The sequence below is a fragment of the Colletotrichum destructivum genome, chromosome 3, assembly GCF_034447905.1.
Source record: "Colletotrichum destructivum chromosome 3, complete sequence".
Lineage (NCBI taxonomy): Eukaryota > Fungi > Ascomycota > Sordariomycetes > Glomerellales > Glomerellaceae > Colletotrichum > Colletotrichum destructivum.
In genome coordinates, this window is record NC_085898.1 from 4,182,456 (window position 1) to 4,207,766 (window position 25,311).

General features: G+C 54.3%; 9 protein-coding genes across 9 annotated transcripts; 4 read left to right on the forward strand and 5 right to left on the reverse strand.

Annotated features, from left to right (window-relative positions):
* Positions 1-3,118: 3,118 nt before the first annotated feature.
* Positions 3,119-3,301, reverse strand: CDEST_05357 (uncharacterized protein; the record flags this gene model as incomplete). Its single annotated transcript, XM_062921516.1, has 1 exon — positions 3,119-3,301. One exon carries the CDS (start codon positions 3,299-3,301, stop codon positions 3,119-3,121), a length of 183 nt encoding a protein of 60 aa, XP_062777567.1.
* An 871-nt stretch (positions 3,302-4,172) lies between these two features.
* On the reverse strand, positions 4,173-7,766 carry CDEST_05358 (Putative helicase, Zinc finger, RING-type, Zinc finger, RING/FYVE/PHD-type, HIRAN). Its single transcript, XM_062921517.1, has 8 exons — positions 7,247-7,766; positions 7,109-7,194; positions 6,916-7,008; positions 6,446-6,865; positions 5,757-6,334; positions 5,414-5,686; positions 5,254-5,355; positions 4,173-5,202 (listed from the first exon to the last, which is right to left on the reverse strand). The coding sequence occupies exons 1-8, from the start codon at positions 7,695-7,697 to the stop codon at positions 4,341-4,343; spliced, it is 2,865 nt and encodes a 954-aa protein (XP_062777568.1). The 5' UTR covers positions 7,698-7,766; the 3' UTR covers positions 4,173-4,340.
* A 223-nt stretch (positions 7,767-7,989) lies between these two features.
* Positions 7,990-9,585, reverse strand: CDEST_05359 (Putative cysteine dioxygenase type I, rmlC-like cupin domain superfamily, rmlC-like jelly roll). The gene is made up of 3 exons (XM_062921518.1): positions 8,782-9,585; positions 8,474-8,723; positions 7,990-8,423 (listed from the first exon to the last, which is right to left on the reverse strand). Exons 1-3 carry the CDS (start codon positions 9,052-9,054, stop codon positions 8,299-8,301), a joined length of 648 nt encoding a protein of 215 aa, XP_062777569.1. The 5' UTR covers positions 9,055-9,585; the 3' UTR covers positions 7,990-8,298.
* A 189-nt stretch (positions 9,586-9,774) lies between these two features.
* Positions 9,775-11,758, forward strand: CDEST_05360 (Putative transporter protein SLAC1/Mae1/ Ssu1/TehA). The gene is made up of 5 exons (XM_062921519.1): positions 9,775-10,070; positions 10,122-10,363; positions 10,415-10,544; positions 10,598-11,195; positions 11,253-11,758. The coding sequence occupies exons 1-5, from the start codon at positions 9,922-9,924 to the stop codon at positions 11,397-11,399; spliced, it is 1,266 nt and encodes a 421-aa protein (XP_062777570.1). The 5' UTR covers positions 9,775-9,921; the 3' UTR covers positions 11,400-11,758.
* A 247-nt stretch (positions 11,759-12,005) lies between these two features.
* CDEST_05361 (Putative Flavoprotein-like superfamily) lies at positions 12,006-14,637 on the forward strand. The gene is made up of 2 exons (XM_062921520.1): positions 12,006-12,222; positions 12,295-14,637. Exons 1-2 carry the CDS (start codon positions 12,177-12,179, stop codon positions 14,634-14,636), a joined length of 2,388 nt encoding a protein of 795 aa, XP_062777571.1. The 5' UTR covers positions 12,006-12,176; the 3' UTR covers position 14,637.
* A 1-nt stretch (position 14,638) lies between these two features.
* CDEST_05362 (Putative protein import receptor MAS20) lies at positions 14,639-16,050 on the reverse strand. Its single transcript, XM_062921521.1, has 4 exons — positions 15,792-16,050; positions 15,422-15,667; positions 15,245-15,345; positions 14,639-15,179 (listed from the first exon to the last, which is right to left on the reverse strand). Exons 1-4 carry the CDS (start codon positions 15,850-15,852, stop codon positions 15,063-15,065), a joined length of 525 nt encoding a protein of 174 aa, XP_062777572.1. The 5' UTR covers positions 15,853-16,050; the 3' UTR covers positions 14,639-15,062.
* A 237-nt stretch (positions 16,051-16,287) lies between these two features.
* CDEST_05363 (Putative PH-like domain superfamily, cullin repeat-like-containing domain superfamily) lies at positions 16,288-19,266 on the forward strand. The gene is made up of 4 exons (XM_062921522.1): positions 16,288-16,727; positions 16,791-17,013; positions 17,078-18,347; positions 18,403-19,266. The coding sequence occupies exons 1-4, from the start codon at positions 16,515-16,517 to the stop codon at positions 18,749-18,751; spliced, it is 2,055 nt and encodes a 684-aa protein (XP_062777573.1). The 5' UTR covers positions 16,288-16,514; the 3' UTR covers positions 18,752-19,266.
* Positions 19,267-19,353: 87 nt separating this feature from the next.
* Positions 19,354-21,692, forward strand: CDEST_05364 (Putative serine/Threonine protein phosphatase PP2A). The gene is made up of 6 exons (XM_062921523.1): positions 19,354-20,111; positions 20,263-20,304; positions 20,358-20,463; positions 20,523-21,056; positions 21,113-21,185; positions 21,250-21,692. Exons 1-6 carry the CDS (start codon positions 19,953-19,955, stop codon positions 21,320-21,322), a joined length of 987 nt encoding a protein of 328 aa, XP_062777574.1. The 5' UTR covers positions 19,354-19,952; the 3' UTR covers positions 21,323-21,692.
* A 168-nt stretch (positions 21,693-21,860) lies between these two features.
* Positions 21,861-23,249, reverse strand: CDEST_05365 (uncharacterized protein; the record flags this gene model as incomplete). The annotated part of the gene is made up of 2 exons (XM_062921524.1): positions 21,861-23,144; positions 23,220-23,249. 2 exons carry the CDS (start codon positions 23,247-23,249, stop codon positions 21,861-21,863), a joined length of 1,314 nt encoding a protein of 437 aa, XP_062777575.1.
* Between the last annotated feature and the right edge of the window lie 2,062 nt (positions 23,250-25,311).

Genomic DNA, 25,311 nt, shown 5'->3' on the forward strand with positions numbered 1-25,311 from the left:
GTAGCTTGGTTCTGAAGAAGACACCGTTGACCCACTCCAAGTCTCATGCCACTTGCTCTGTTCTTGGCACGTTCAATGGTCCAGGCCCATACGTGGCTGGCATCGACCCCACGACCGACCGTCTGTATCCGACATGATGTACCTATACCCCGTCGATACTCGACACAGGCCCACGTCACCGCACCATTCTCTCCGGCTGCCGGGCTAAATTGCGGGGACACATCTCAACTCGGATCACCTGGCCATCCTCGATGCACCCGAGCTGGATATGCTCGTTCTGCCCCTCACGCCCGATGACAGCATCCGCGCACCAGCCGTCTGAGGGTAAGGTTGTGCTGCGGCCACCACTTTGCCGACTGGCTGCCATGAAAGCAAGGCACCAAGCTTTGCTTCATTCACCGGCGAATCTCATCACGATGGTTTCAGTCTCAAATTCGCTCAAGGCCAAGAGCAAGTTGCTTCATTGGCTTGTCCGCTGTCTACATACGACCTCGTCTGCTTATCACAGATAGGTACGCTCCCAACGCTTCTCAGGTGATGGATGGGGCCATCTTCTACATCTAACCTCTCACGTTGACTCCTTGATCCACTACTCTGCTCTTCTCCCTAGTCATATCCCTTTATTGGAGAAGGTCACGGCCCTTCGGGCTAGATACTCGTTTCTCCTTGTATCTCTAAAGTACTTATCCCCAGCCTCATACAGCTGTCCTGTGGCGTGGGAAATATTTGGGGCTTCGGGCCGTTCCTCTCGATCGTGTTTCCGTCTCAAGTAGACGATGCCATTCCGTTATCCTGCTTGGCACGTGTTCCCGCCATGCCGATTACATATCCGGAACTGTCATTTTCCTGGGTGGGAAATGGTTCTTGGGAAATGCGGTTCGCGTTTCTCCTCGCGCCTTTGCTATTCAACGACTTGATACCGACATATCTTCTGGGTGACTCAGGGTTGTGGGCACTGCCGATTCGTGTTGAGACATGGTTTTCGGGCCAACGTCTGTTTCTCTGCTGCAGTCTTTGATATGTTGCTGGCGGCAAGTGTCGTTATGCCATGGACGAGTGGCTTGACAGCTAGTGTTCACTTGGCGGGATGTAAGAGAGACTTGAGATGGCATTGTTGGTTTCCAAGTATGAGATGGGTTCGATGTATCAAAACTGCCACCCTTCTTGTGTGAAGTCTCGAGCACACTCTGATGACCTGCTGGCCTCAACTCAAGTCATCACCAATCAACCGATCGGAATTTTCAATACCAACAGAAGTTCAACAGCCCAGCACCAGTGGTCAAATAAATGTTGATTTATATTTTGGTGGTAGCTTCGGTGCCCAAGTGGAGGACAATTTTAATTGCCCGCCTGGTGGCTGCGGTGCCCGCGTCGTTGAGTCGTGGCTTAGCCTTGATTGGCCGGGGAAGTTATCTGCATTGTCCATCTGGAAATATCAATCGTCTTGATGGTCCGCGACCTGGAAGCCTTGCGGCATAATCCTCAGCTGTGGCAAGGGTGACAGATAGCCAAGCTTTCTCGCAACAAGACGGGGAGGAGGCTGGACTTTTTCTCTAGCCGGCTTTTATCGGGCGTCGGTCTGCATTGCAAACGACAGGTTTAACCTCCAGTAGCATCTGGAATGCTTTATCCTCAAAAGCTTCGTTTGTGACCATGACAGGGAGACATCTTTCGATAGCGAGGAGCAGGGAATCTCCGAGACGAACGACTAATATGCGGAAGCAGAGAGCAGTTCAAAAGCCCTTCGCTCAGTGGGGCGGTTTCAAACCGCTCATTTTCAACCTATATGCCAACAAGAAACTTGACAAGGTGATCAGCTACTTGACAGAGTAGAAAAACTTTCTCTTCATGTAGGTCTCCCTTTACAGAAGCATATGATATCGTGCTGATTTAATGAAGCAGGTGCCAGTTGATCTATAGTTTAGGCAAATGGGACTGCATAAAGTAAAATAAAGGAGAGGAAGATATGGACGGAGGAGATGTTATTGATTCGCCCGGGAGTTGTGCAGAGATCGATACCGATGAAACCTCCGATGTCAAAGAAGGATACATGATTGCCGACAGGATAACTCATCAGACAGACAAGGCCAATGCGCTGCTCGCTGCATCCGACGGAAAGGGTGCCTAGCCGGACTATCGCAATGCAGTCGATCTTAATGATATGAGAGTACGGTCGCTCTCGCCCGATCTGCGGACGTACCAGACGAGTGCCAGAGCACCTTGGAGATACTAAGATCGGGCGTCTTGCAACCTTCCGACGCTGTTACACGTTGCTGGTGTCACCTCTTGTGTTTTCACATTTGCGACAATCTGAGCTACGGAACTGGACAGGGTGTAATGGTAAACCTGGAGGAGCATCTCAAGGAAAGCATCGGTTCTACCGATTCCTCGATCCTCGCCGGTGCCGCGGGCCCTACTCACCTACCCAAATTTCTCTTGGAAGAGTTTGGATCGGTCGATACGTTGCCCTGATCCTTTTGGACTTCATCTAAGAGGAGAGAATCCTCGTCTCCCAGGGCACCACAGAATACCAACGCCTAGAGACTCCTTGATCAATCACACGACTGGGTTCTCTTAGGTTGCGGCGAGACAAGCCCGTCCCTACCCATCCTGGCGCTTAGGCGCTGTGCGCAGTGGTGTCAGGAACGACTGCCGGATGTCCTCAAGAAGCTCGCCGCGAACGATAACGACTGTGTCAGTCGGCCAAACATGCAGCTTCCAACTGGCGAGCGCCAGCCGCCTTGGAGGAATCACGTCGAAGTGTTCGGGCCACTCTGGCACCAGCTGGCGTTGCTGTGGGGGGCCTGACGGCGCCCGGAGCTGCTTCCGGGGCTTGGGAAGCTCTCCCGAGGAGGTGCTATTGTGCACGTGCTGGGTCATCTCGAGTATGGATGTTGCTAGCCAAGGTTTCCCGGGAGGCCAAGTCGGCTGCTGGGCAGGGGTAGTGGTGGCCAGAGCGGAGTTTGACGATGATGCCCGGGAACTGTTTGAGCGAGCCAAAGCCGCGGCACGGGTCGTCTCTAAATGGGGTCCAGAGGACCTATGGAAGGCATTACTTTCCGTTTTCAATAGCTACAACGACGCCACAGTCACGGGAAGGAGAAAAGAAGATATTACTTTACGCGGGACAGTTCAAGAAGAGAGACATGGTGGATTCTAGAGCGTTTGTCAACATGACGCTGAGTTTGACGACGGGCACGGGGACGGGCTCTTTTTCGCCGAGGTAATTTGCGATCAAGTTGATGGCTGCCGTCTCGCTGCTAGGGATGGTATCCCAACGACGAGCTGAGGCGGCGACCATGACTCTCGAGGAGCATAACCCCGATGGGTTATTGGAGTATGTATTTGTTTCTCTCGAGGTGTAGGCGTTCCCACGACAAAACTTGAGCAACTCCACGTGAACATCAACTGTATTTTTTCGATTAAACCCCGGTTGTGGGTTCAAAATAGCTTCCGCTTGGTAACAGACGCTGGACGCTATCTAAGAGGCAATATTGTCGTTGATGAGCCCAGTAGTAAATGCAAGCAATGGGATCACTGAGGACGGAGAATCACTGATCTCAGGCGTCACCCCCTTTTAAGTGCCAAACGCATGATTCGAAGTAGATGTCGAACCTTGGAGACCGATATGTCACATGAATCATCGATGAAAAGCCACGGGTCGAAGACATCCACCACCGAGGCAGTATGATCAGCGGGGTTCACTCGAGGCGGATAATTTGGCCTGGCCGATGACCTAGGGGGAATTATGAAGAAACTTCGTGAGATTCTTCAATAAGCCCATATCAATCATATCCCACGCCCGCCAGGGAAGTATCAACATCTGGATGTATGAATATCGGAGGAAATGGGAAAGTACAAGGCATAGCATAGGAAGACCTAACCAGCGGATCTCCGAACCACGTTCCCACCGCGAGAAGATCAACTCAGGGCCTTGTAGTTGCTTTGGTACGCAGCTCGGCATGGAAACAACATTGGTCTGCGTGGTCGACTGAGATCGTTAACTCGCATTAGCCGAGTTATTTTGATAGCTAGCCTCGTGTATTCGTGGCCATTCGGGACTCCTGAGTTCTGTCGCGGTTTAAATGAAAGGTGACTTGCAAAAGCATTTTCCCCAGCTGGCGGATGTATGATATCAGGGATGAATTTGAACCTTACCTCCGTACCATGTCCGCACAACTAACAACCTACACCAGCTGAACCGTATTGGGCATCCAAAGGGAGAGACATAAAAGACGCGAATCTGGTACCCCTAGCAATTACACTTTGCAAATCACAACTTTTGATCAAACTACCCGATCCCCAAACTTACAAAGAGGCTCAATCGACCACAACGTCATTCAACCAAGCAGTTTTTGAATGTCCGCCATCCGGGTCTCCTGGGTCTTCTTGCCCTTGTTCTTCTCCTGGAAAGCCTTGCCCACAAGCGTCCGCTTCTCATGCTGGATGTCCAGCACGCGCTCCTCGACGGTTCCCTCCATAACCAGACGCCATACCGTCGTCGGCCGCTTCTGTCCCAGGCGGTGTACGCGGTCAATGGCCTGATCCTCAATGGCCGGCGCCCACCAACTGTCGGCCAGAATAACCGTATCCGCTGATACGAGATTGAGGCCGACGCTGCAGACAGCCAAGCTGGCGAGCATCACGCGCGTGTCTGGGTCGTGGTCCAGGGCGTGGATGGCCCCATCACGCTTCGGTGCCGTCATGGAGCCGTCGACGCGGGCGAATTTGTATCCTGCCTCGATAAGCTGGTTCTGGATGATAGTCAAGAACGACGTCCACTGCGAGAAGATGATGACCTTTGACTTGGGGTCCTTGGTAGTGGCCTGAAGGATTTTCAAGAGAGCCTCGGTTTTGGAACTCTTTGCATCGCCGTCGAAGCTCTCCTCCTCCTCGCTGACTTCAGGAGCGGGCTCGAGCAGTGCATCCTCCTGTAGCTGGTTGCGGCACATAGGACATTTGTGCTGCGTTTCAATCACCTTGGAGATGCACGCGTGGCAGAAAACGTGCTTGCAGTGCGTGATGACAGGTTTATTCAGAGTGTCGAGGCAGATGGCGCAGTCTTCCTGCGTTTCGATATAGAGGCGCAGCGCCTCTTGCATTATTTTGATGTTCTCAGAGTTGAGGGCGACAACTGATTGGCCCTCAAGAGCGGCGAGGAGATCGTCGATCCTTTTGCGGCAGAGCGTCCAATGGTTACACCTAAGTCAGGGTCAGTCAGAAAGAAGCTCTACCGGGACTTGTCGTTCTTACACTTGTCGCAGACGAAGGAGCCGTTCCAGAACGTTTTGGAACTGTCCCTTCATGCCGCTCGCGTTGTTCTGATAATCCTTCAGAGCAATCTGTGCTTCGGATCTGCGCGTTACATCAGCACCATGTTCCAGGGTCATACCAAGTGCCAAAGTTAACTCACAGCAAGGCTTCGTATTTGTTCTTCTCATCCGGTCTAAAGGCAATACGGTGGACGTATTCCTTCTTGGGCGGCAACTTAAGGTCAACAAATTTCATATCCTTCTTGCGTCGCAAGCAAAGATCTCGCATCAGCAGTTGAAGAAGGGTTTCAGCTTTTTCGTTACCCTGCGCAAGCGGCCGCGAAATGACGGTGGTGAAGATGGCAGGCTGTTCGACGCCTCCCGTGATAGAAAGGAATTGCAGCAGGGACTGGAAATCCTTGATGTTGTTGATGCTGACTATCGTCAGTCAGCGTCCTCAGTAGCGCACCTTCGTGGGATGGAAAAAGTTGGATGCATTCTTACATTGGGGTTCCTGTGAGCACCCATCTGGATTGCGCCTTGAGTCTTCTGGCAGCAACAGCAGCCTTCGTCTTTGCATTGCGTATTATGTGGCCTTCATCAAGCACGACTCGTCTCCAATCGGTAGCCATAAGTGGTCCCAAGGGCGTCTCAATCTTGTCCTTGCCGCCTTCGGTTGCAAGCTTGTTGTAACTGGTGATGATGACCTGGTACTGGGCAAGCTCACTTTTGGTTGCCTTATTGTTTCCGTGATATGTGAAGATCTTGGGGAGGTGCTCTTGCTTGACATGCCTGCGGATCTGCTGTTCCCAGTTGCTCATTACGCTCAACGGAGCAACAATGAGCGTCGGGCCTGGGCCACCGGTCAATATTAGACTGATGACTTGCAGCGTCTTGCCGAGACCCATTTCATCGGCCAGGATTCCTCCGGAAAGAAGTTTGGGTGGACTTGACACCAGGAAGTTGGTTGCCAAATTGTACATGCCACGCCCTCTTTGGTCCCACTTCCACAGCTGTATGCTTTCCTGAGAACCCTTGGTAGGCAGCTGGGGATTCTCCTTGGCCGTCATCCAGGCCAGACCCTATATGGAAGTTAGCCCCTGTCTTGTTCCGACATATTCGGCGTGTTCTGTATTATGTCCCAGACGAAGGGTTCGCAGGCCACCTTGGACGCAGCACGAGGGCGGTCTTACCTGACGTTGGTATGGCAGCAATGTTGACTCGAGGACAGCAGGCTGCTCTGCCATCGTCATCTTGGACAAGAAGTCTTCGTCCACGACGAATGACTTGATGGCATCTCCACGGTGCTGGTCCTGAACCGTCTGGCTGGCTTGTGCCAGCTCCTCTAAAGAGACTTCGGGCTCTGCCGTGCCCCCATCAAGGCCAATTCTGGATTGGCTGCCCTTGATGCCCAGCACCTTCCGCTGTGCCTCGGCCTCTGCCCTTGTCTTCTTGAGCTCACCGGCCTTGATAAGCTTGTCCCTTTTCAACTTCTCTTCCAGAGCCAGCCGGTTGATGGGGTTGCTGGTTCCGTAGATATGCAGACGAATGGGGCAGTCGAACATGCCCTTCTCTCCTGTAAGGACAGCTTCTATTGCAATTTCATCGCGATCCTGGCTCAAACATGAGTAGTTTCCTTGACCAGATCAGTTGAAACACGTACAACATATGGCGCCAGCTTCTCCACCACTTTGCGTGGCAAATGGCCAATTTGAACGCCTATGACATTGCATACCCGAATGGCATTGCGATCGTACTGTAGTTGTGTTAAACGTCATACTGGGTGAAGAGAAACAAGCATCCTCGGCTCCGAACAATCATTCTACCTAGCAAGTGTAACAACGATGAGTATATACCTGGTTGTTGGGCTCTCGCAGACAAATGACCAATTCGCCTGGGGAGGCGTATCCATTGTAGTAGCGCACGCCGACGATTTTATTATCTACGTCGGGGTCAGACCACGGAAACCAACAAGAACAGGGGCGGCTCCATACCGAGAGTTCCATAAAGCTCTCGTGGTGGGCCGTCCGGAGCTTGAGTCAAGTCAATTAGCTCCTCGTCAGTGTCGTAGTATGTGTGAGGTTGAGACGAAGAGCCGGGTATGGCACCAAAGCTGGCGAATGGCTGTGTATTCGATGGTGCACCTCTGAAAGCCCTGGTACCCGTCTGACTGCCTAGAGATACCGAGCGGTTTCCAGACACCCTCTTACTCGGCCGTGGCGCAAAATCATCGTCGCTGCTAACGAGGTCAATGACGGGGAGGCCGCGCTTGTGGGGTGGCATCTTTAGTGCCCGAGCACCCGGTTCTGGGGTCTTATTTCCGGAGCCGGATTGGGAATAAGTCGTGGAACGATGGATCGGAATGGGAAAGCTATCAGACTGGTAAAATTGATAGGAAGGTCGGTACCGAAACACATCCGTTTCCCAAGAAGACGGGAAACTCATGCAACCAGCACAAGCGCGACGACGCGTTTCGCTTGGCCTTCAGGACGGGATCGACGCAGGGATCTGTCTGGGTATGGCTGGTGTGTGAGGCTTGAGTGTGGCTGACGGGTTGAAAGGATGAAGACGCGCCTGTCTGTGGGCCCGGTCTATGAGCCAGTTTGCTGAGCACGCCATCGTGGGGAAGGTCCACATCAGCCAATCACCACCGATTGAAAAATCACGACATTTCACGTGACTTGTCTCGGGGCCTGTATGGGTGGTCTCTGGCCAACGACGACGACTTTGCGGCTCTTGCACCTTCACAACCTCACTTCATTCAAAATTTCGCTTCTCAGTTTATTGTCTGTTGAATTCGCTATCCTTTGGTGTCCAAAAAACATACGGAAACGCGGTAGGTTGAGCTCCTCGTCGGTACCTATCCACTCTATGTGGTGGATAGATCGGTCATTCCATCATCAGTCATCAATCAACCGACAAGCGCTCTACGGCTCTCGGCATTCTCAGTCTTGTATCAAACAGAACGTCTCCAAGCTCGGGTCGTCTCCGAAGCCAAATACGCGAACGCCCAGAACGATATCGAACGCCATCGGCACTATACCATCTACTGCGTCGGCAGTCGGCGGCCGTACGCCGAGTAGTAGCCACACTTGGCCACATGGCTGCTCTTGCTTGTCTTCTCATTGAAGATGTTGCATCCCCCCTTTGCAACGTTGGGGGGGGTGTAGACTACGATACGGTCAGCCAAATCGCGGCAGAGTCGGTCACGCGCAACCTACGGTGGAGGGACACAGCGAAGTCGCTGCCCCTGTTACAGACTCGGTGGACACCAAGCTCGTCTGCCATGTACGCCACCGCATTCTCTTTGTGTGTTCTTTCAGAGATGACCTTCATTGGTTGCTCTTCGCCACCCTCGGGAAAGGCATATCGGATCTCAGTCAGGTCGCCTTTAAGGATCTTCATGAGGCAGTGGGCGTTGCCGTGGTCATGGATGGGACTGCCTTTGCCTGGGGACCAGACAAGCACAAGCTGTGCTGTGTTAGCTTCAATGTCTGCCACGAAGTCGTGGCCTTCGGCGTCTACTTACGAGGTTGCTCTTGCCGTTGCCCTCATCGACGAGGTTGCGGGTGTATCCCATGCTCTTTTCCGCAAATGCGAACTGTATCCAGTCGCTTTCCTTCGTGTTATACTCCTCCATCAGCTTCATCAGCTCGTTGACGTCGACGTCGGCGGAGTCCAACCCCGACGATGGGCCAAGTGCCTCCTTCAGTGCCAACACGAGCTCGTCAAACTGGTTGCTGTTGTGTTTGAGGTCATGCCCGAAGGCGGAGGTGATCTTGGTCAGGATGTCGAGGGCCATGGCTACGGATTCTATGAACTTGGCTGTTGCTCTGGATGGTGTTGAGTTGTTGAGTGGTTGTGGTGCGGGGTTTCGACTCTTTTTTGTTCGTCGGTGATACGATCTGTCCGGTCACCAGGTCTGGCTGGCATGCCTGACGGACATGGGCGGGCCTGGCGGAACTACTGGTTGATCCGACCTCGGACGGTGGGTCGTCCTGTTGTGCCTATCTTTCTCTTTGAGACAGGGTCAAATTGTCCACGTTGCTCGAGCTTCGGGTGCTTTTTCGGCGACCATTTCTACGGTTGGCGGAAGGGTCCCCAAAAATGCGCGTTTCTGGTTGGACGAGACAGCTACCGGTCAACTCAAGTGATCCCGGCAAAGCCGCTGATAGGCGACGGGCGGCCCCGATAGGTGCGTGGTCAGATGGTCAACGATAAGACGAAATGGGTTTGGTTAGAGTTTCGCGGTGCAATCTAGTGGAATTACAGATTTTATGGCCTACTCGCTTTGATGCTGATTCTGTGCAAAACGTGAGATTTGACTATACCTGATTCCCATTTTCTCTGGTCAATTGGCTGGACCCGCTCTAATGACCCTGGCCGACAACCGCATCGTTTTGTAGTCAGCTGGGCGGATCCGGTGGGGCCTAATTGCCGGAAACGGGACTTGTTCGTGTTAGTCACAGTAGAGATTGCTCAGCTTGAGTTTGGAATGATTGCCACCACCATAAAGAAATAGCTCCAAACAACACAATGTCTTCTGAGCGTTCTATCACTTGCATTGTAGACTGGGTTGATTGTAAAACAGGTCTTTAACTGTCAATTTCTGAAAGTCGAAAACTACAAAGACTACGTCTCTTGGTTGCAATTATTCCCCCATTTTAAGATGGCAATCATTAGTCCTACGCCGACCTCTCAGTCAGAATTACAAGATGGAGTCCGGCAGCAAATCTCGGAACGAAATTGTGCGGTATCTGGCACGCCTTGCAAGGAAGACTTTGGTTGGCGAAAAATTGTCAGACATTTCACACCTTCGTCAGTTGCACTCTGATCCTACACCAGTTTCTCAGTCTAACATGGGCATAGATGGTTCGCAGTTAATATGGGAACAGGAATAACCTCGATTTTGCTTCACAACCTCCCTTACAACACGACATGGATTTCAAATGGCGTCGCAGTCGCGTTTTTCATTCTTAACATTTCTCTCTTCACTGTCTTTACCGCAATCACAGTTTTGCGCTATGCGCTATATCCTGAAATATGGAGGGCTATGGTCACTCATCCTGCTCAGTCCATGTTCCTTGGCTGCTTTCCTATGGGATTTGCAAGTATGTTTCAAAGTCAAAAGACGTCTGGTGCAGCACGCTAACTTGTGTCAGCCATCATAAATATGATGGTCTTTGTATGCGCACCCATCTGGGGTCAGTGGGTCGTTTCCTGGGCCTGGGGGCTTTGGTGGTTGGACACCGCTCTGTCTTTGGCGACATGCATAACGGTGCCGTTCGTCATGTAAGCCGTCCGTAGGCCCGAGTACTCAGTGTTGCATTAACATGTTTTCCCAGGATCCATCAACACCGCCCGGGACTCCAGGCAGTAACAGCTGCTAGTCTGCTGCCCATCGTCCCGGTTGTGGTCGCATCATCGACTGGCGGTATAGTTGCCGAGGCCCTTGTCAACCCAGACCATGCCTTCATCACACTCATCGCCTCCTACATCCTCTGGGGCATCGGTATCTGCTTTTCAGGCATGGTGCTAGCGCTTTACTTCCACCGCCTGACCATACATAGTCTTCCATCCAAGGAAGCCATCGTCTCCGTCTTCTTGCCCATCGGGCCCCTGGGTCAAGGTGGTTTCGGCATACAGCAGCTAGGAAAAGTGTCTCTCAAGCTCCTCCCACAGACCACGGTCTTTAAAACGGCTGCTCCAGGAGCCATACATGGCGGAGAGATTCTCTACTTCTTGGGCATCTTCTTGGCATTAATCATGTGGGGCTTCGCTCTGGTATGGTTGTCTTTTGCGCTCATCAGCATCGGGACGATGCAAAAGTTTCCGTTCAACATGGGATGGTGGGGGTTCACCTTCCCTCTTGGCGTTTTGGCGACTTGCACAGGTATGCTCGCTCAGGAGTTGGATAGTGCGTTTTTCCGGGTCATGACCATGGTTCGTCTCTCTCTCTGTCGCCTCTTGTCAGACCCGTTCTATAAACTGACTTGCCAGATATTCTCGCTTTCCGTTTGCTGTCTTTGGTTGCTAGTAGCTGTTGGAACGCTCCACCAAGCCATATCTGGCGAAATATTCTTCGCGCCCTGTTTGAAAGACCTGAGGGACAAGCAAGCGCAAGGCGGTTCTGATCGGAGAGTCTGAGCAGCCTAGGAGACCAAGGGACTTTGCTACATCCTACAAATTTACCGGGCATATTTTTAAGACGGTATTCTTCAGCTTTCCAAAGGGTTTCAGTCCTATTGGATCCTCCGGGAGTCGTTTCACTGCTCTTCTTGTCTTGAGCTTCAAAGTGAGGGGCGCATCTTACGTTGCGCTAGGCAGATGGATAGACGCTTCGTGTCCCCTCTGCTGGCCACACCTAGGCCAGCTTCCAGCATGTCAAATTTAGCGATCCCAGGTCTACTGTACGAACACGACGGCCGCAGCCTTTCCCTTTGAATAGTGTCTTTGATGTCCAGTTGTACTCTGGCCAAGGTAGTGCACATACTTAGTTACTCCTTGGTCATCGAATTGGTTTTGTAGCAAGTCAATCCTGCTGAACACAACGACCGAAGAGGCATCCAGAAGCTCCACAGAAATGCCTATTTTGCGATCTGGAAGCTCAGGGCGGCATGCCCGGACAGAACCTGATTGTCAGCAACGGGGGGAACTCCAAAGACGCTAATGGCGGGGTCGATGAGGTACAGGGCAGGCCTAAAATTCTCTGGCGGGGCACCACCACACTCCAGGCGCAGCACGCCGGGAAAGTTTGAATAAGAATTTCAATTGCGCTCGCATCCACTGGTCGGCGACTATTTCGCACACCCCGCCACCCTTATGCGACTTGGAGGAAATCGGCCGTTTCGCGTTCTCTGAAAGTGACATAGCACCCGCACAACAGCTCGTACTGGAGCACGGTGCAGTCCCATTCATTCTACCATGGCCTCTTCTTTGCAATCTGCCGGGTTCAAGGACATGTTGAACAGTGAGTCTTGCCTAACATCGCGTCGCCGACAATGGGTCAGATGGGTTTCGTGCTGACGCTCCTTGTACGCAGATGCCCACGATGTGTGGCAGCAAGTTCGCATTCCCGTAATTCTGTTCGCGGCTTTTGGCCTTCTCGTTCTCCGTTTCTATCTTCATAGCACCGACGAGAAGGGGGAACTGAAGGCGCTTCCCAAGGTCTACAACACAGAAAAGCCTCAGTCTAAGCCCATAGACGAAAAGAAGGACGTAAAGAAGGACGTAAAGAAGGATGTGAAGAAGGACGAGAAGAAGGACACCAAACAACCACCATCAGAGTCTGTCACCGAATCGAAAGCGCCCAAGTCGAACGGACCCAGAAGGATAAAGGGCGGTCTGGTCAAACGTGTCTCTTCGGACTCGGCAAACGCAGAGACCCTAGTCCGCAAGATTAGGCCTCTGGTCTTCTTCTCGAGTATCACCGCAAACACGCCCAAGATTGCAAAAGAATACGCCGAGCGCCTAGAGAAGGAGCTGCAGAGGTCCGCCACGGGCACGGGCTGCTCGTTCACGACCCCTGAGGTACTCGATCTTGCCGATGTCGACTTTGACGACTACTTCATCACTCCGCCCAAGTCGGAGGACGATCCTGCCGAACTCTTCTACCTCTTTCTGCTGCCGAGCTACAACATTGACACGATCAATGACACCTTTTTGGAACACCTCCAGGAGACTCACCATGACTTCCGTATTGACACCGCACCGCTGTCTTCGCTCCTTGGATACTCCGTATTCGGCTTTGGTGACAGGGAGGGTTGGCCGACGGAAGAAGATGGGTTCTGTTTCCAGGCCAAGCAGGTCGACAAGTGGATGGCCAAGCTGACGGGACGGAAGCGAGCCTTTCCCGTAGGAATGGGTGACACAAAGAGGGACTACACCGAACGGCTATCTGAATGGTCCGAGGGCGTCGTCGACGTGCTCACCATGCTGGCAAAGACGGGCAGCCTGGGAGAAGGTCTCCCTGGAAGCGGCGCCCCAGAGGAGAGCGACGACGAATCCGCGGAAGAGGAGGACGACGAGGTCCTGATTGAGGACTCAGAAGCGAAGCCCGAGAAGCTCAAGAACCGCAAGAACATTGACGATGTTGAAGACCTGGGACGCATCATGAAGAGCTCCAATCCAGACACAGACACAACCAACCGCACGGCAGCGGCACCCATTGCCGTTGACTTCACTTCGTACGGCAAGACGACGCAGAAAAAAACCCCCACGTCCGCTGCCAAGGAGATGGTGCCCAAGAACTCGCCTACCTACGCATCGCTCACAAAGCAAGGCTACTCCATCGTCGGCTCGCACTCGGGCGTCAAGATCTGCCGCTGGACCAAGTCGGCCCTTCGCGGTCGCGGCTCGTGCTATAAGTACTCGTTTTACGGCATCAACTCGCACCAGTGCATGGAGACGACTCCCTCCCTGTCGTGCTCCAATAAGTGTGTCTTCTGTTGGCGCCATGGAACAAATCCGGTAGGCACGACGTGGCGCTGGGTCGTTGACCCGCCCGAGCTCATCTTCGACGGCGTCAAGGCCAACCACTACAACAAGATCAAGATGCTCCGCGGTGTGCCAGGTGTCCGTGCCGAAAGATTCGCCGAGGCTATGCGCATCCGGCACTGCGCGCTCTCCCTCGTCGGCGAGCCCATCTTTTACCCATACATCAATGAGTTTCTTGGCATGCTCCACGCCGAGCGCATCTCGTCTTTCCTCGTCTGCAACGCCCAGCATCCAGACCAACTCGCCGCCCTCAAGGCCGTGACCCAGCTGTACGTCTCCATCGACGCCTCCAACAAGGAGTCCCTCCGCAAGATCGACCGCCCGTTGCACCGGGACTTCTGGGAGCGCTTCCAGCGGTGCCTGGACATCCTGAGGGAGAAGCGCTTTAAGCACCGCACCGTCTTCCGCCTGACTCTCGTCAAGGGCTTCAACGTCGACGACGAGGTCGAGGGATACGCCCAGCTCGTGGAGAAGGGCCTGCCGTGCTTCGTCGAGATCAAGGGCGTCACATACTGCGGCACCTCGACGGCGTCCAACGCCGGCCTGAGCATGTCCAACGTGCCCTTTTACTGGGAAGTGGCCGAGTTCGTCAAGGCGCTGGAGAAGAGGCTCAACGAGAAGGGTCTCAAGTACGGCATCGCGGCGGAACATGCCCACAGCTGCTGTGTTCTGCTTGCGAGCGAACGCTTCTACGTCGACGGCAAGTGGCACCCCCGCATCGATTATCAGCGCTTCTTTGAACTGCTAGAGGAGCGCGGACCGGACGGCGACTGGAAGCCGGAGGACTACATGGGCGAGGCGACGCCCGAGTGGGCTACCTGGGGTAACGGTGGCTTCGACCCCAGGGACGAACGTGTGGACAGGAAGGGCAGGAAGATTGAAAGCTAGTCGATTAGGAGCAATTGAGCACACAAAAAGAATTTGGCCTAGCCGCGTGTTTCCCCGGAGCAAGATGCCGATTCTGCTTCCAAGCTGTGGGATGTCATGAACCTTTATTCCTGCCTGATGATACGTCCCTGCCAGGATCGTCAATATACACATGGTTTTCTCTTACAAAACCTTCTATCAAAACAGCCCAGCCGGCCAGGTATTGTACATTGAAAAGTCGTAATTCCTCTCCTTTCCTCGTTCTTTTCGCAGGGTTCCGGGGATTACGGGGGTGGATAATTGGATTTGCAGCATCACCGTGTTGGTGTAGTGGCTGCGGGTTTTGGGTTTGCGTGCCGGAAAGGGAGGTTTCCAGTATGAAAAGCAAGAGAGTGGAGGAGAACTCGTTACGATTGAGAGTTACTGCGTCGGAAACGAGGCTCTCGTTTAGTCCAGGCCGACGGTGGGCATGTTGCCGAGGTCGACGTTAACGCCACCCTGAAACTGGCCAATGTTCAGGGAGTCGTCATAGGCAATCATCTCGGCGAGGACGTCAAGAATGGGCTAGGGAAGAAGAGTCAGCGGCATTTAACACAGCGATGCGAGTAGGCGTCGAATGATGTTCTCACCTTGGCTACAGTCTTGTCGTAGATGCTGATCAGGTCACCGGGCGTAGGGTAGACCTTCAGGCCCCTGTAGAACGCAAGCGCAGCGTCGACGACCCGCGTGGCTGTAACATCACAGCTGTCAGCAATCGGACCTGTACTGGAGCTTCCGACACCTGTCGGTGCCGAGTGTGTACTGACGGTCTTGGGCAAGAACCTCTCCCTCGGAGACCTGCTGGAGGAAGTAGGCTTCCTTCTGCTCAACGTCCGTAGGGAAGCCCTCTTCCTTGGCTGCATCGACAGCCCGCTTGATCGCTTGCCGCTGACGGACGGTCTCCTGCTCGGCCTCCTCCTTCTCGGCCTTGTGTTGTTTGCGTTCGTTCCGGCGAAGCTCTCTCCGGAACTCGGCCTTGTTGCGGCGCTGGTAGTCGAAGAAGGCAGCGTAAGCTATTCGCACGGGCGTACAAGGTTAGAAAAATAGCATTCTGCCACCGATGCCTCGAGGGCTTCCAGGCGTCGGCAGAGCGGCAGACTGGTTACGGGGCGCGTGGAGGTGTCGAGGCAGACTCACCGACCAAGCCGGTAACGGCGGCGGCGACCGATGCCGTCACTATCGTAGACGTCTGGGCCATATTTGGAGATTTTCGGAACGTTTCTTGACTTTGGCGGACGGAAGTTTGGCTCTGAAGTTGCAGCAACAAAAGCTGAGGAAAGGACGAAAGTTGCCGAGAGATGCGCTAGAGTTGGGGATGGTCGGAGGGCCGGGAGAGGACAACTGGCGAGGTTTCGTTGACGGAGAGAGTATCGATGGGAAGAAGCTCTATCGGGAATTGATGGAGCTTCCTCTACCAATTTTTTTTAGCCTCTGCGCCATCGTTCCCGGGTCGCGTTCTCTGGCTGCCAAGCAGCCGCTGAGGGTGGGTCTTGCGGGCACGGACCAGTGCAAGTGGGCGTATCGAATCATGGAACCGACAACTCACACTGGCACCGGCCCAGGGAGTTGCGTATGTACCTACCTAGGTGAGTGTGCCGTCCACCATGTATCCAATGTGCAGTGCAGGGGTCCCGTCCCGCCTTCTCACAGGCTACCTACCTACTTACCACGCAGCACACAGCACCACAGCTTCCCAGATTCCACGGACTGTTGACGGTGCATGAAACATTCTCAACCCAACCCGTCCTGCAACTTCACGAGGGGGCTTCTGTCCTCGCCCTTTCTACACCGGGCTCTATTCGCGGCCACCGTGTATGGCCAACCACACCCTCTCGCGTCACATCAACCCAATTGCCCAACATGTCGGAGGATCGGGAACGCAGCAAGATCTCGCTCCGGAGCGGCAAGAGGAAGGGCCGCCCCCAGATTAGTGCACCTCGCCAGATCTCGGAACCCATTCTTCAAGATGGATCAGGTCCGGTACGGGCCCCCGGCTCGAGGCCAGCGGCCGATGCTGGCCCCCCTCCGGTCCAGCCAAGGCTACGGCCACCGCCGCAAGCTGGAGGAGGAAAGGTGAGCAATGCTTCCAGGATCGGGCCGATGGAGGGCTTTGGGGGCTGACGGTTGAATCAACAGACCTCGGACTTGGTGAAGCGACGATACTCAACTCGATTTAACAACCTGCCGAACGATTTCGATGTGAACAACCCGCCGGTACCGGCTATGCCATCCCTCGACAAGTACGAATTCCGCCAGCGCAGAGCAGCACAACCACCTCCGAGTCGAGGAGGCGATACAGCCCCTGCGCCGATCGTAGACATTAAAGCTCTACGAGACCCTGGCTTGATCCCAGATCAATGTGCGTATTGAACTATTGAACCTCCTACCTCTTGTCTCGCTTCTAGTGCACTAACCCTCTGTAGATGTTGCCAGCCTGCTTAGCGAAGCATCTGAAGACCAGATCCGCGAGTTCGAGGACAATCTGCGCAATCTCAAAGGCCGAGCCAATGCAGATCTGCAGCAGAACGTCATGCAGAACCGCACACAGTTCATTAAGATCAGCAAGGAGGCCGAGAAACTGAAGAGCGAGATGCGGGCGCTCAAAAACCTTATGACCGACCTCAAGGTCAACACGACGGCACTACGCCAGGCCTCCAATAATGGGGACAACGCGTCGTCTGGCCTCAGTGGAGAGCTCACGTCGGGCATGAGCAAGCGGGACAAGAGAAGTTCGGTCGCCGATCGAAGCGCTCTGTGGAACTCGCAGATGCAAGCCCTGTACAAGAATGTCGAGGGATCACAGAAGTTTTTGCCCAACTCTGCTCGCCGCCATGTCATCCAGAATGCTGGCGCATGGATCGAGTTGGACAACGCCACTTACAAATCTCGCCGAGCGATGCAGATATTTCTCCTGAGCGACCACCTCCTCATTGCTTCTCGCAAGAAGAGAAAGGCGGATGTGCCTCCGCGTGAGGCTCAGGGCCCTCTCGTTAAGTTGGTTGCCGATAGGTGTTGGCCACTGCTTGATATCGAGGTGGTGGACATGGCAGGGTCGAGCGATAACACTACGACGAGGAACAAGCTAGCGGATGCCATCATGGTTAGAGGCGTCGGCCAGGAATCCGTCATCTACCGAACCGAGAAGCCCGAGGATACGGAGAAGAACAGTCTGCTTCTGAACATTCGCAAGGCGGTAGAGGAGCTCCGCAAGGAGAGACAGTCGGAGCTGGAGGCCACCAACAAGGCCAAGGAGACGATCAACTACTTTGCATCCCGGGACCCTGGTCTGCTTCAAAAGACAGAGCTGTTGGAGACGCTATCCGACATCAAGGATATGCTCATCGAGGTGGATGGGAAGCAGCAGAACCTGCGATGGGTGGAGAGCCAGATGGATGAGCTGGATATCGACATTGCACTACAGAGCTTCGAGCCGGCTGTTGGCCGCGTTGAGAAGCTCAAAAACCTCGCCCGAGGCCTGAAGAACAACGCGGTGGCGCAGGACTTTATCAGCTTCAAGGTCGAAGAGCGATGCGCGAAGCTGGCGGGCATGATTATTCGCGAGCTGGAGACAACGCACACTGCGCCCACAAAGAACAAACGCAACATTAGCTGGTTGGCAAGACTGGGCTACGAGGACAGAGCCCGCGAGGCGTATCTGCTCGCGAGGCACGACATTATCCAGAAGAGGTCGAGGTAAGTCGAAAGGTTGGGCAGCATGTTCATGACCAATTACTGACATTTCTTCCAGACAATGCATCTTCCAGGGCGACTTGCACCTGTATATCTGGGAGGTGTCGTTTGTTTACTTCTCGCTCATCCGCAACACTGTGAGCTGTTTTCACTCATGCTTTCCCCCGCCGATGATGAGCGCCTGCGTCAAATGGGCCAAGGAAGAAGTAGAAGCCTTCAATGCCATCCTCGCCCGTCAGCTCAGCGGCACTGAGCGCGGCGGTAAGGTATGGAACGACTGTATGGAGCGTGCTCACGAGCACGCAAAGATGTTGAACGAGGTGCAGCTAGATTTCCGCACTCTCGTCGGACGGGACCTAGAGCAGCCATCGGGAGTCGCCATTCCTGTTGGTCTGGGGTTGTCGTAGACGGAAATGCCAGAATGCCTATCAGTCGTTGGAGCACGTGGATGATCCATGATAAAGACGGACCCGTCGACGGTAGTGAGGATGACAGTGACGGTAATGGGAATGACTGACGGGTTGAAGACTGCGGGCTCTTTTTGGTGACAAGACAGGAGCAAATGATACCGAGACATTAGCAGGCCGAGTGGCGGGTGTGCTACGGTCACCGGCATGTGCCGGAGCATTTTTGGATCTGGGGATTGGCTCGACGCCCTTAAACTGACATTGTTTACTTTGCCTGCAACAGCGTTTGTTGATTGAGGAGATAGCAATCGCGGGAGCTATTGACTCGCATCGATTTGGGAACACGACCAAAGAAAACATTAAACCAGTAGACTGAAACACGTGGTAGTCGACGAAGTGCAAACAACTCAGGGCTTACGAAGTCTGTGTGAAGGAGATAGGTATCCATCCGTATGACCTATCCTTACTTAATAACTTAATGTGTGTACCGTTGTGTCGGGGTCGATGCAGTAAGTGGAGGTTCTGATGATGCAGTAGGTATGTATCCATTTAAGCGAGTCCTCCAATCCAGTCCAATGTCCTCCAGTCTGCCGTCCCATCATGCTTGAACTGACCTAGACGCCGCGGACGCCCCCCTCATCCACTCAGGTGTCCCTCCTCGCTCCTGCCCTGGTCTTGTCTGGCGACTGCAACCAGCTGAGCTGAGCAAAGCAGAGCAGAGAAAGCACCACGCACACACGTACCACGCCCGCCGCACCTGCACCTGCACGAGAGTACCTACCACCTTCCACATCGCAAAAATCCCCATCGCCCTGACATCGACGCTCTTCTCAACCATCCATCCACCAGCATCACAGAACATAATCCCGCTCCACCCCACACGCTTGCGCGAACGCTTCCCACGTTGTGTTTCTCCCCCTGCCGCCGAATACTCGATCGCAATCCTCCCTTCCGTCTGGCCCCTGACGAAGCTCTGACCGCCTTTGACGATTCGCCGCCAGCCCCACGCTAGGATTGAGGTGCTGTGCTAATCTGAATACCGCGACCGGCTGCTGAAAACAACGTCATCCTCACCAACCTCGACGACGACCACTACCACGCCGACGCTGTCTCTCTCTCTTAGCACTTTACCCCGCCGTCATTTGCGATCGGGTACTCAATCTCCAAACCAACATTTTCAATTCCTTAGACGACTTTCAGCATGGATACGAACATGGAGGATGTTGGCCGCGTCCCCGCCGATCTGCCCTCCGCCCAGAACCTTGAGCCCACCACGATCCCGACCCTAGACGGCTGGATCGAGAGCCTCATGAGCTGCAAGCAGCTTGTCGAGGCTGACGTTCAGAGACTTTGCGAGAAGGTCAGTCCATTTGTTCTCGGTCGATGATGGGGACCACGATGCGCGTCCACCAGCCGTCGTGATCCGCCATTCGTCTTTGTCGTCTCCCCTCATCCTTGACCACCCCTCACTCGCGTGACCCCCAGGAACGGTTTCTAACATCCATCAATAGGCGCGGGAAGTCTTGCAGGACGAGTCCAACGTGCAACCAGTCGTATGTCTCCCTGGTCGCAGGGCAAGCAATTCGAGCTGACCCCCTTCTTTCAGAAATGCCCGGTGACAGTGTGCGGTGATATCCACGGCCAATTTCACGATCTTATGGAGTTGTTCAAGATTGGCGGGCCCAACCCCGATACCAACTATCTCTTCATGGGTACGTTGTCCTTTCGATAGCCTTGCAATCTTGCGGCCAGGCGCTCACTCTCCAACCAGGTGACTACGTCGACCGAGGCTACTATTCCGTCGAGACTGTGACTCTCCTCGTCGCCCTTAAGATTCGATACCCACAGCGCATCACCATCCTCCGCGGTAACCACGAGTCCCGCCAGATCACCCAAGTCTACGGCTTCTACGACGAGTGCCTCCGGAAATACGGCAACGCCAATGTGTGGAAGTATTTCACCGATCTCTTCGACTATCTCCCTCTTACCGCCCTCATCGACAACCAAATTTTCTGCTTGCACGGCGGCCTGTCCCCCAGTATCGACACTCTTGACAACATCAGGGCCCTTGACAGAATCCAGGAGGTGCCTCACGAGGGTCCCATGTGTGACCTGCTCTGGTCCGACCCCGATGACCGCTGCGGCTGGGGAATCTCGCCCCGTGGCGCTGGCTACACTTTCGGCCAAGACATCTCCGAAGCCTTCAACCACAACAACGGTCTCACGCTTATTGCGCGTGCCCATCAGCTTGTGATGGAGGGCTACAACTGGTCGCAAGACAGAAACGTCGTGACCATCTTCTCTGGTGAGCCCGCTGCTTCTAAATGTGGCGATATGGCCAACCATGACTGACTTGACCAGCACCCAACTACTGCTACAGATGCGGTAACCAGGCGGCGATTATGGAAATTGATGAACATCTCAAGTACACCTTGTAAGTGTCTAAGAATGACCTATGCATTGTTTTGTTTCGAGAGAAGTAAACTGACCACACCTAGCCTGCAATTCGATCCTTGCCCTAGAGCCGGCGAGCCAATGGTCTCAAGACGCACACCCGACTACTTCCTCTGATCCACCCATCCGATACCCCAACTGCCTACTCCAGAGCATTCTGGATGCTACTCGTGGACAAGATGCGAAAGATACAGGGGACGCACATGCTCAACTTGCATTGGTGCTTGGGGGGGGTCTAATCTTGTCAGATTACAGCCACAGCCAAGAGAACCGATGTACTCCCAAGAAAGAGAGATTTTGCGTTGAGCGCTATGATTGAGAAAGGCAGAACGGCCCAGGCAGCTCGAATATGAGCGCGAGCCCCTTCACCCAACGGGGCGCCCTGGTGATATTCTGAACTCTTTGCTCCGTCATCGTGTTAGATACTCATCATAGACCGCCGGCAACAGAAAAAGGTGTCGATACTAATGACAAGCTGATGTTTTAATTCCCTTGGTCTAGGTGCTGGCACGTTATACCCCGGTAAGCATCCTCGTGCTATAACTCGGCGGCATTTATCCATGTCTGTGACTACGTCGAAAGACCATATCATCTTAAGGTTATTCCAACCTCGATTGTGCCCCACGGTTGTCAGACATTGCTCTTCCACCTCTCATCACCTGCGACGACGGCGGCGACGCTCATGGCTCCGTTTCCTCTCCCTGCTCGACCGTCTCCGAGGTGGCCTACCCCTTGACTTCTTTTCGTATACACGCTCCCGGAATACCTCCCTAGTTTCCCTGACATCCCTCCCGCCATTAATCTCGTTGCTAATCTCTTCGGAGCGACTACTCCGCGAGGAGCGACTGACGCTCCCGCTGCCGGTCAGGTAGCTGGTCGGCGAGAAGTATTCCGTCCGAGGCAGGTGGCTCCTTCGAACATAGTCCCTGCGAGCCAGGTTGCCGCTGGGCGTGAAGTATTCCGTGCGGGACGAGGCGCGTCGTCTGCGGCCGTCGACGGCGACCGTGAGCCTCTCGTCGAGGCTCGCGCGGAAGGCGAGGCTGCTGACGCGCTTGTAGGCGTGCTGGCCCTTGAGGTAGTCACCGGGCTTGCGAGCTCCGTCGGGTATGTGGAAGCGGAGGTCGAAGCGCATGAGGGCGTAAACAAAGATGACGACGATCTCGAGGTCGTAGTTGAAGATGTAGTAGCAGGCCTTGTGATGCCACCACCCCGGTGCCCAGACGGGGCGCACGGCGTAGTTCACAGCGCAGCGGTAGGCAGCGCCAATAGTGAGGAGGGTGGCGGTGGCGAGGACGATGATAAGCTTGGTGGTGAGGGAGCCGTATCCGAAGGGTTCTGGGCGGCGGAGGCCCGGGTAGAAGGCGGCGCAAAGGAGGATGGGGATGGGGAGGAACGCGAGGAGGGCCAAGGTGGTGGAGGTGAAGAGCTGAACGAGGCGGCAGTCGTGGAGCTGTTTTGGCACGAGGGTGTAGAAGCTAACGGTGAGAGCGGTGATGGCGGAGATGAGGCAGACTAGGATGAGGAAGTAGCAGAAGAGGAAGAAGTAGCCGACGGCAGGGAGCCAGCCAATGTTAGGATGGAGGCCGCAGACGAGGCGATGGGTTAAGAAGAGGTTGAGGATGAACAAGAAAACGACGCCGGCGGCGGCGAAGATGGAGGCAGCGATGTTGAGCCTGATGTTCCAAGGCTGGGTAGCCCAGGCGATGCGCAAGGAGAGGGCGATGATGCGCGTCAGGCAGAAGCCGACGAGGACGCTCGAGAAGAGGAACTTGTGGCCACGGGCCTTGTTGCGAACGAAAATGGCCAGGTTGACGGCGGCGCCGGCGAAGAAGAAGACGATGAGGACGATGCAGAGCGGCACATCAACGCGGACCGTTGGGATGAGGCCCAGGACGGCCACCTGCGGCGGATAAGGAGGCCCATAACCGTACGGTGACAGCTAAGGGAGGCGGCGATGTTAGTAACAGAATTCGAGAGGGAAGGGGGCGGAAGGGGGGCAAGGGGATTCACGAACTGGGTCCCCAATGGGCACAACCGTCGCCATTCTGATGAGTAACAGATGTCGGAGCTGATGGCGTGCGTGACGCTGCGACAAGGCCAAGCGGCGCGGCCGCGATGAGGTATAGGCGGGGAGGGAGAAGGGGACGGGCAGCTACAATCCGAGGAGGCAGGATCTAGACTCTTGGCAGACGGCACTCATGCTCATACTGGGAGACATCGAGCAACAGAGGTCACCAACAATCGACACGTCCATCCTTCTGCCCGGGGGTCTTGGGGAACCGGCGACGACGGGGGGGCTGCAACCCTTATCATCGCGGGTGTGGGAACTTGTTCGTCCAAGCATCGTTTGCTTTTCACTAGCGTCGGCGAAGGGTGCGTTGGTCTCTGGATATCTCGGCACAGACTGAGAGTTGGGCGAGAGGAACGGACGAGCCGTGGTTTCAAGCCCATGGCAAGAGGCGACAGCTAAGAGGAGAACGAGAAAGCGGGAGGGGCTTCTCCAGCTGGGAGTTGTAGGGCTTCGTGGTGTTCTCGAAGGCTGGACGTGCATCTCAAGGATGGAACGACGTTGTGAAGAGTCAAGTCAAGATGACAGGACATTGCCTCTCCAAAGCTCCAACGCTTTTGTCTTTGTATTCTCCAGTGTTCTTACAGAGACTGCCCGACTGAGGTGCCACGTTCAAATGACAGTTAACTCGCACATGTTCCACGAACTCAGCGAGTGATCCCAGTCCGCGGGCATGATGGGCACGCAGCCGTGTGGCAGTTTACGATATGCGACATGCAAGATCTCTGCAGGCTCGGATCCGCAAGGCGAGGGGATAAGCAAGCCGCGAGACAGTCTCAAGGGAGAGAGTCGTCACGCGGTGGGTTGTGCTGCAGAAACATGTTTCCCATCGGCTTTGCCTAGCCCTCCTGGGACGTTCGACGTCGGTAGTCCGCATCCTCCAGGACGTGCGCAGGTGGTCGCTGGTCCACGAGAGCAAAAGTGGATGGCGGAGGAAGACGAACCCACGGGCCTTAGCCGTCTAGTGCCGGGGCCTCGATCCGCAGTTTTCGTCGCCGAGGGGACTTGTGTCTGGACGTCGGGCAGTCCTATTCAGTGCGGTGATTATAATGCACAATGTTAGGAGAGGAGTCGGAAGAGTCTCAATCGGTTACCGGTGACATTTGTTGATTTCAAGTGAATAGCTGTGCGTCCCTTACTCATCAAACAGAGGACCAGTTATTACACTGAGGTAACATGCTTGAATTCGCCTTAGGAACACGGCCTCGTATAGGATGTGTTCATCCCCCCCCCTTTGGCCCTGGCCTTGGCCTTGTCGTGATATATCATCTATAGACCATGAAACAGCTCTACGGGAGCCTGGGTATACATGAAGTGATGATGGTTTGTGATTGGCAGTTGACATGACGAGCCATACATGACGGTGGCTTCCACCCCACTGCTGAGCCGAAGTCTTCAGCTGCTGAATTGGATCTGCGTTCGATGTTCTTGCCGCCTTGCATTGGCAAGCTCGATGTCATGACTTCAGGAGCTTAGCGGAGATAAGTTCCTTATCTTCAAAGTTCGGCCAGGTAGGATTTGGTATTGGGTTCTCTGAAGACGTTGTGAGCAGTTCCGTCGAGTGTATCTAAAGACTGAGAGGTATTCGGTTGATCAAATTGCTTAAAAGTTGGAAGGAATGTAGCCTGTGTCGTTTAAGGTGACTGACAGGAGGATATCTTTCCCCTAACGCAAGATCCGAGGCTGGGTTGTGCGAGTGCATTCCACACGCATGGACTTGCTGTTTTCCTATGATACTTTTGGGTATATTCCTGGCTGCTGGATAGTACCGACTTGAGCACCCTTAACTCTTCTTGGCTCTTGACGTTACACTACCATTTTACCGCATTAACAATAACTCGTCGGCGTGGTCATTCTGAGTGATTTTCTCCCAAAGTTTTTCCCAAGCCGTCGCTTCATATCGTAAGTGCCACAGACCGTTTCCCAACTCCATCCTAAGGCGGACGTTTGTTTCTTTATTGATGACAGTGGGGCTTGTACACGGTACTTGAGGAGTCAATCCAGTCCCTAAAATGCCGTTGTGTGCAGTGGTGTGGCG

Bases quoted from the DNA above. Each gene is read 5' to 3' on its own strand.
- CDEST_05358 (XM_062921517.1), bottom strand. From the start codon at position 7,697: ATGAGTTTCCCGTCTTCTTGGGAAACGGATGTGTTTCGGTACCGACCT. The intron at 7,195-7,246 runs GTATGGAGCCGC...ACCCCGACGTAG, and splicing joins AGAGCTTTATGGAACTCTCG to ATAATAAAATCGTCGGCGTG. The intron at 5,687-5,756 runs GTAAGAATGCAT...GACGATAGTCAG, and splicing joins GTGCTCACAGGAACCCCAAT to CATCAACAACATCAAGGATT.
- CDEST_05359 (XM_062921518.1), bottom strand. From the start codon at position 9,054: ATGGCCCTCGACATCCTGACCAAGATCACCTCCGCCTTCGGGCATGAC. The intron at 8,724-8,781 runs GTAAGTAGACGC...AACACAGCACAG, and splicing joins GCAACGGCAAGAGCAACCTC to CTTGTGCTTGTCTGGTCCCC. The intron at 8,424-8,473 runs GTAGGTTGCGCG...ACCGTATCGTAG, and splicing joins CTTCGCTGTGTCCCTCCACC to TCTACACCCCCCCCAACGTT.
- CDEST_05360 (XM_062921519.1), top strand. From the start codon at position 9,922: ATGGCAATCATTAGTCCTACGCCGACCTCTCAGTCAGAATTACAAGAT. The intron at 10,545-10,597 runs GTAAGCCGTCCG...ATGTTTTCCCAG, and splicing joins ATAACGGTGCCGTTCGTCAT to GATCCATCAACACCGCCCGG. The intron at 11,196-11,252 runs GTTCGTCTCTCT...CTGACTTGCCAG, and splicing joins TTTTCCGGGTCATGACCATG to ATATTCTCGCTTTCCGTTTG.
- CDEST_05361 (XM_062921520.1), top strand. From the start codon at position 12,177: ATGGCCTCTTCTTTGCAATCTGCCGGGTTCAAGGACATGTTGAACA. The intron at 12,223-12,294 runs GTGAGTCTTGCC...CCTTGTACGCAG, and splicing joins GTTCAAGGACATGTTGAACA to ATGCCCACGATGTGTGGCAG.
- CDEST_05362 (XM_062921521.1), bottom strand. From the start codon at position 15,852: ATGGCCCAGACGTCTACGATAGTGACGGCATCGGTCGCCGCCGCCGTT. The intron at 15,668-15,791 runs GTGAGTCTGCCT...CCGTGCGAATAG, and splicing joins CGCCGTTACCGGCTTGGTCG to CTTACGCTGCCTTCTTCGAC. The intron at 15,180-15,244 runs GTGAGAACATCA...CTTCTTCCCTAG, and splicing joins ACGACAAGACTGTAGCCAAG to CCCATTCTTGACGTCCTCGC.
- CDEST_05363 (XM_062921522.1), top strand. From the start codon at position 16,515: ATGTCGGAGGATCGGGAACGCAGCAAGATCTCGCTCCGGAGCGGCAAG. The intron at 17,014-17,077 runs GTGCGTATTGAA...AACCCTCTGTAG, and splicing joins TGGCTTGATCCCAGATCAAT to ATGTTGCCAGCCTGCTTAGC. The intron at 18,348-18,402 runs GTAAGTCGAAAG...CATTTCTTCCAG, and splicing joins ATTATCCAGAAGAGGTCGAG to ACAATGCATCTTCCAGGGCG.
- CDEST_05364 (XM_062921523.1), top strand. From the start codon at position 19,953: ATGGATACGAACATGGAGGATGTTGGCCGCGTCCCCGCCGATCTGCCC. The intron at 21,057-21,112 runs GTGAGCCCGCTG...TGACTTGACCAG, and splicing joins CGTCGTGACCATCTTCTCTG to CACCCAACTACTGCTACAGA. The intron at 21,186-21,249 runs GTAAGTGTCTAA...GACCACACCTAG, and splicing joins GAACATCTCAAGTACACCTT to CCTGCAATTCGATCCTTGCC.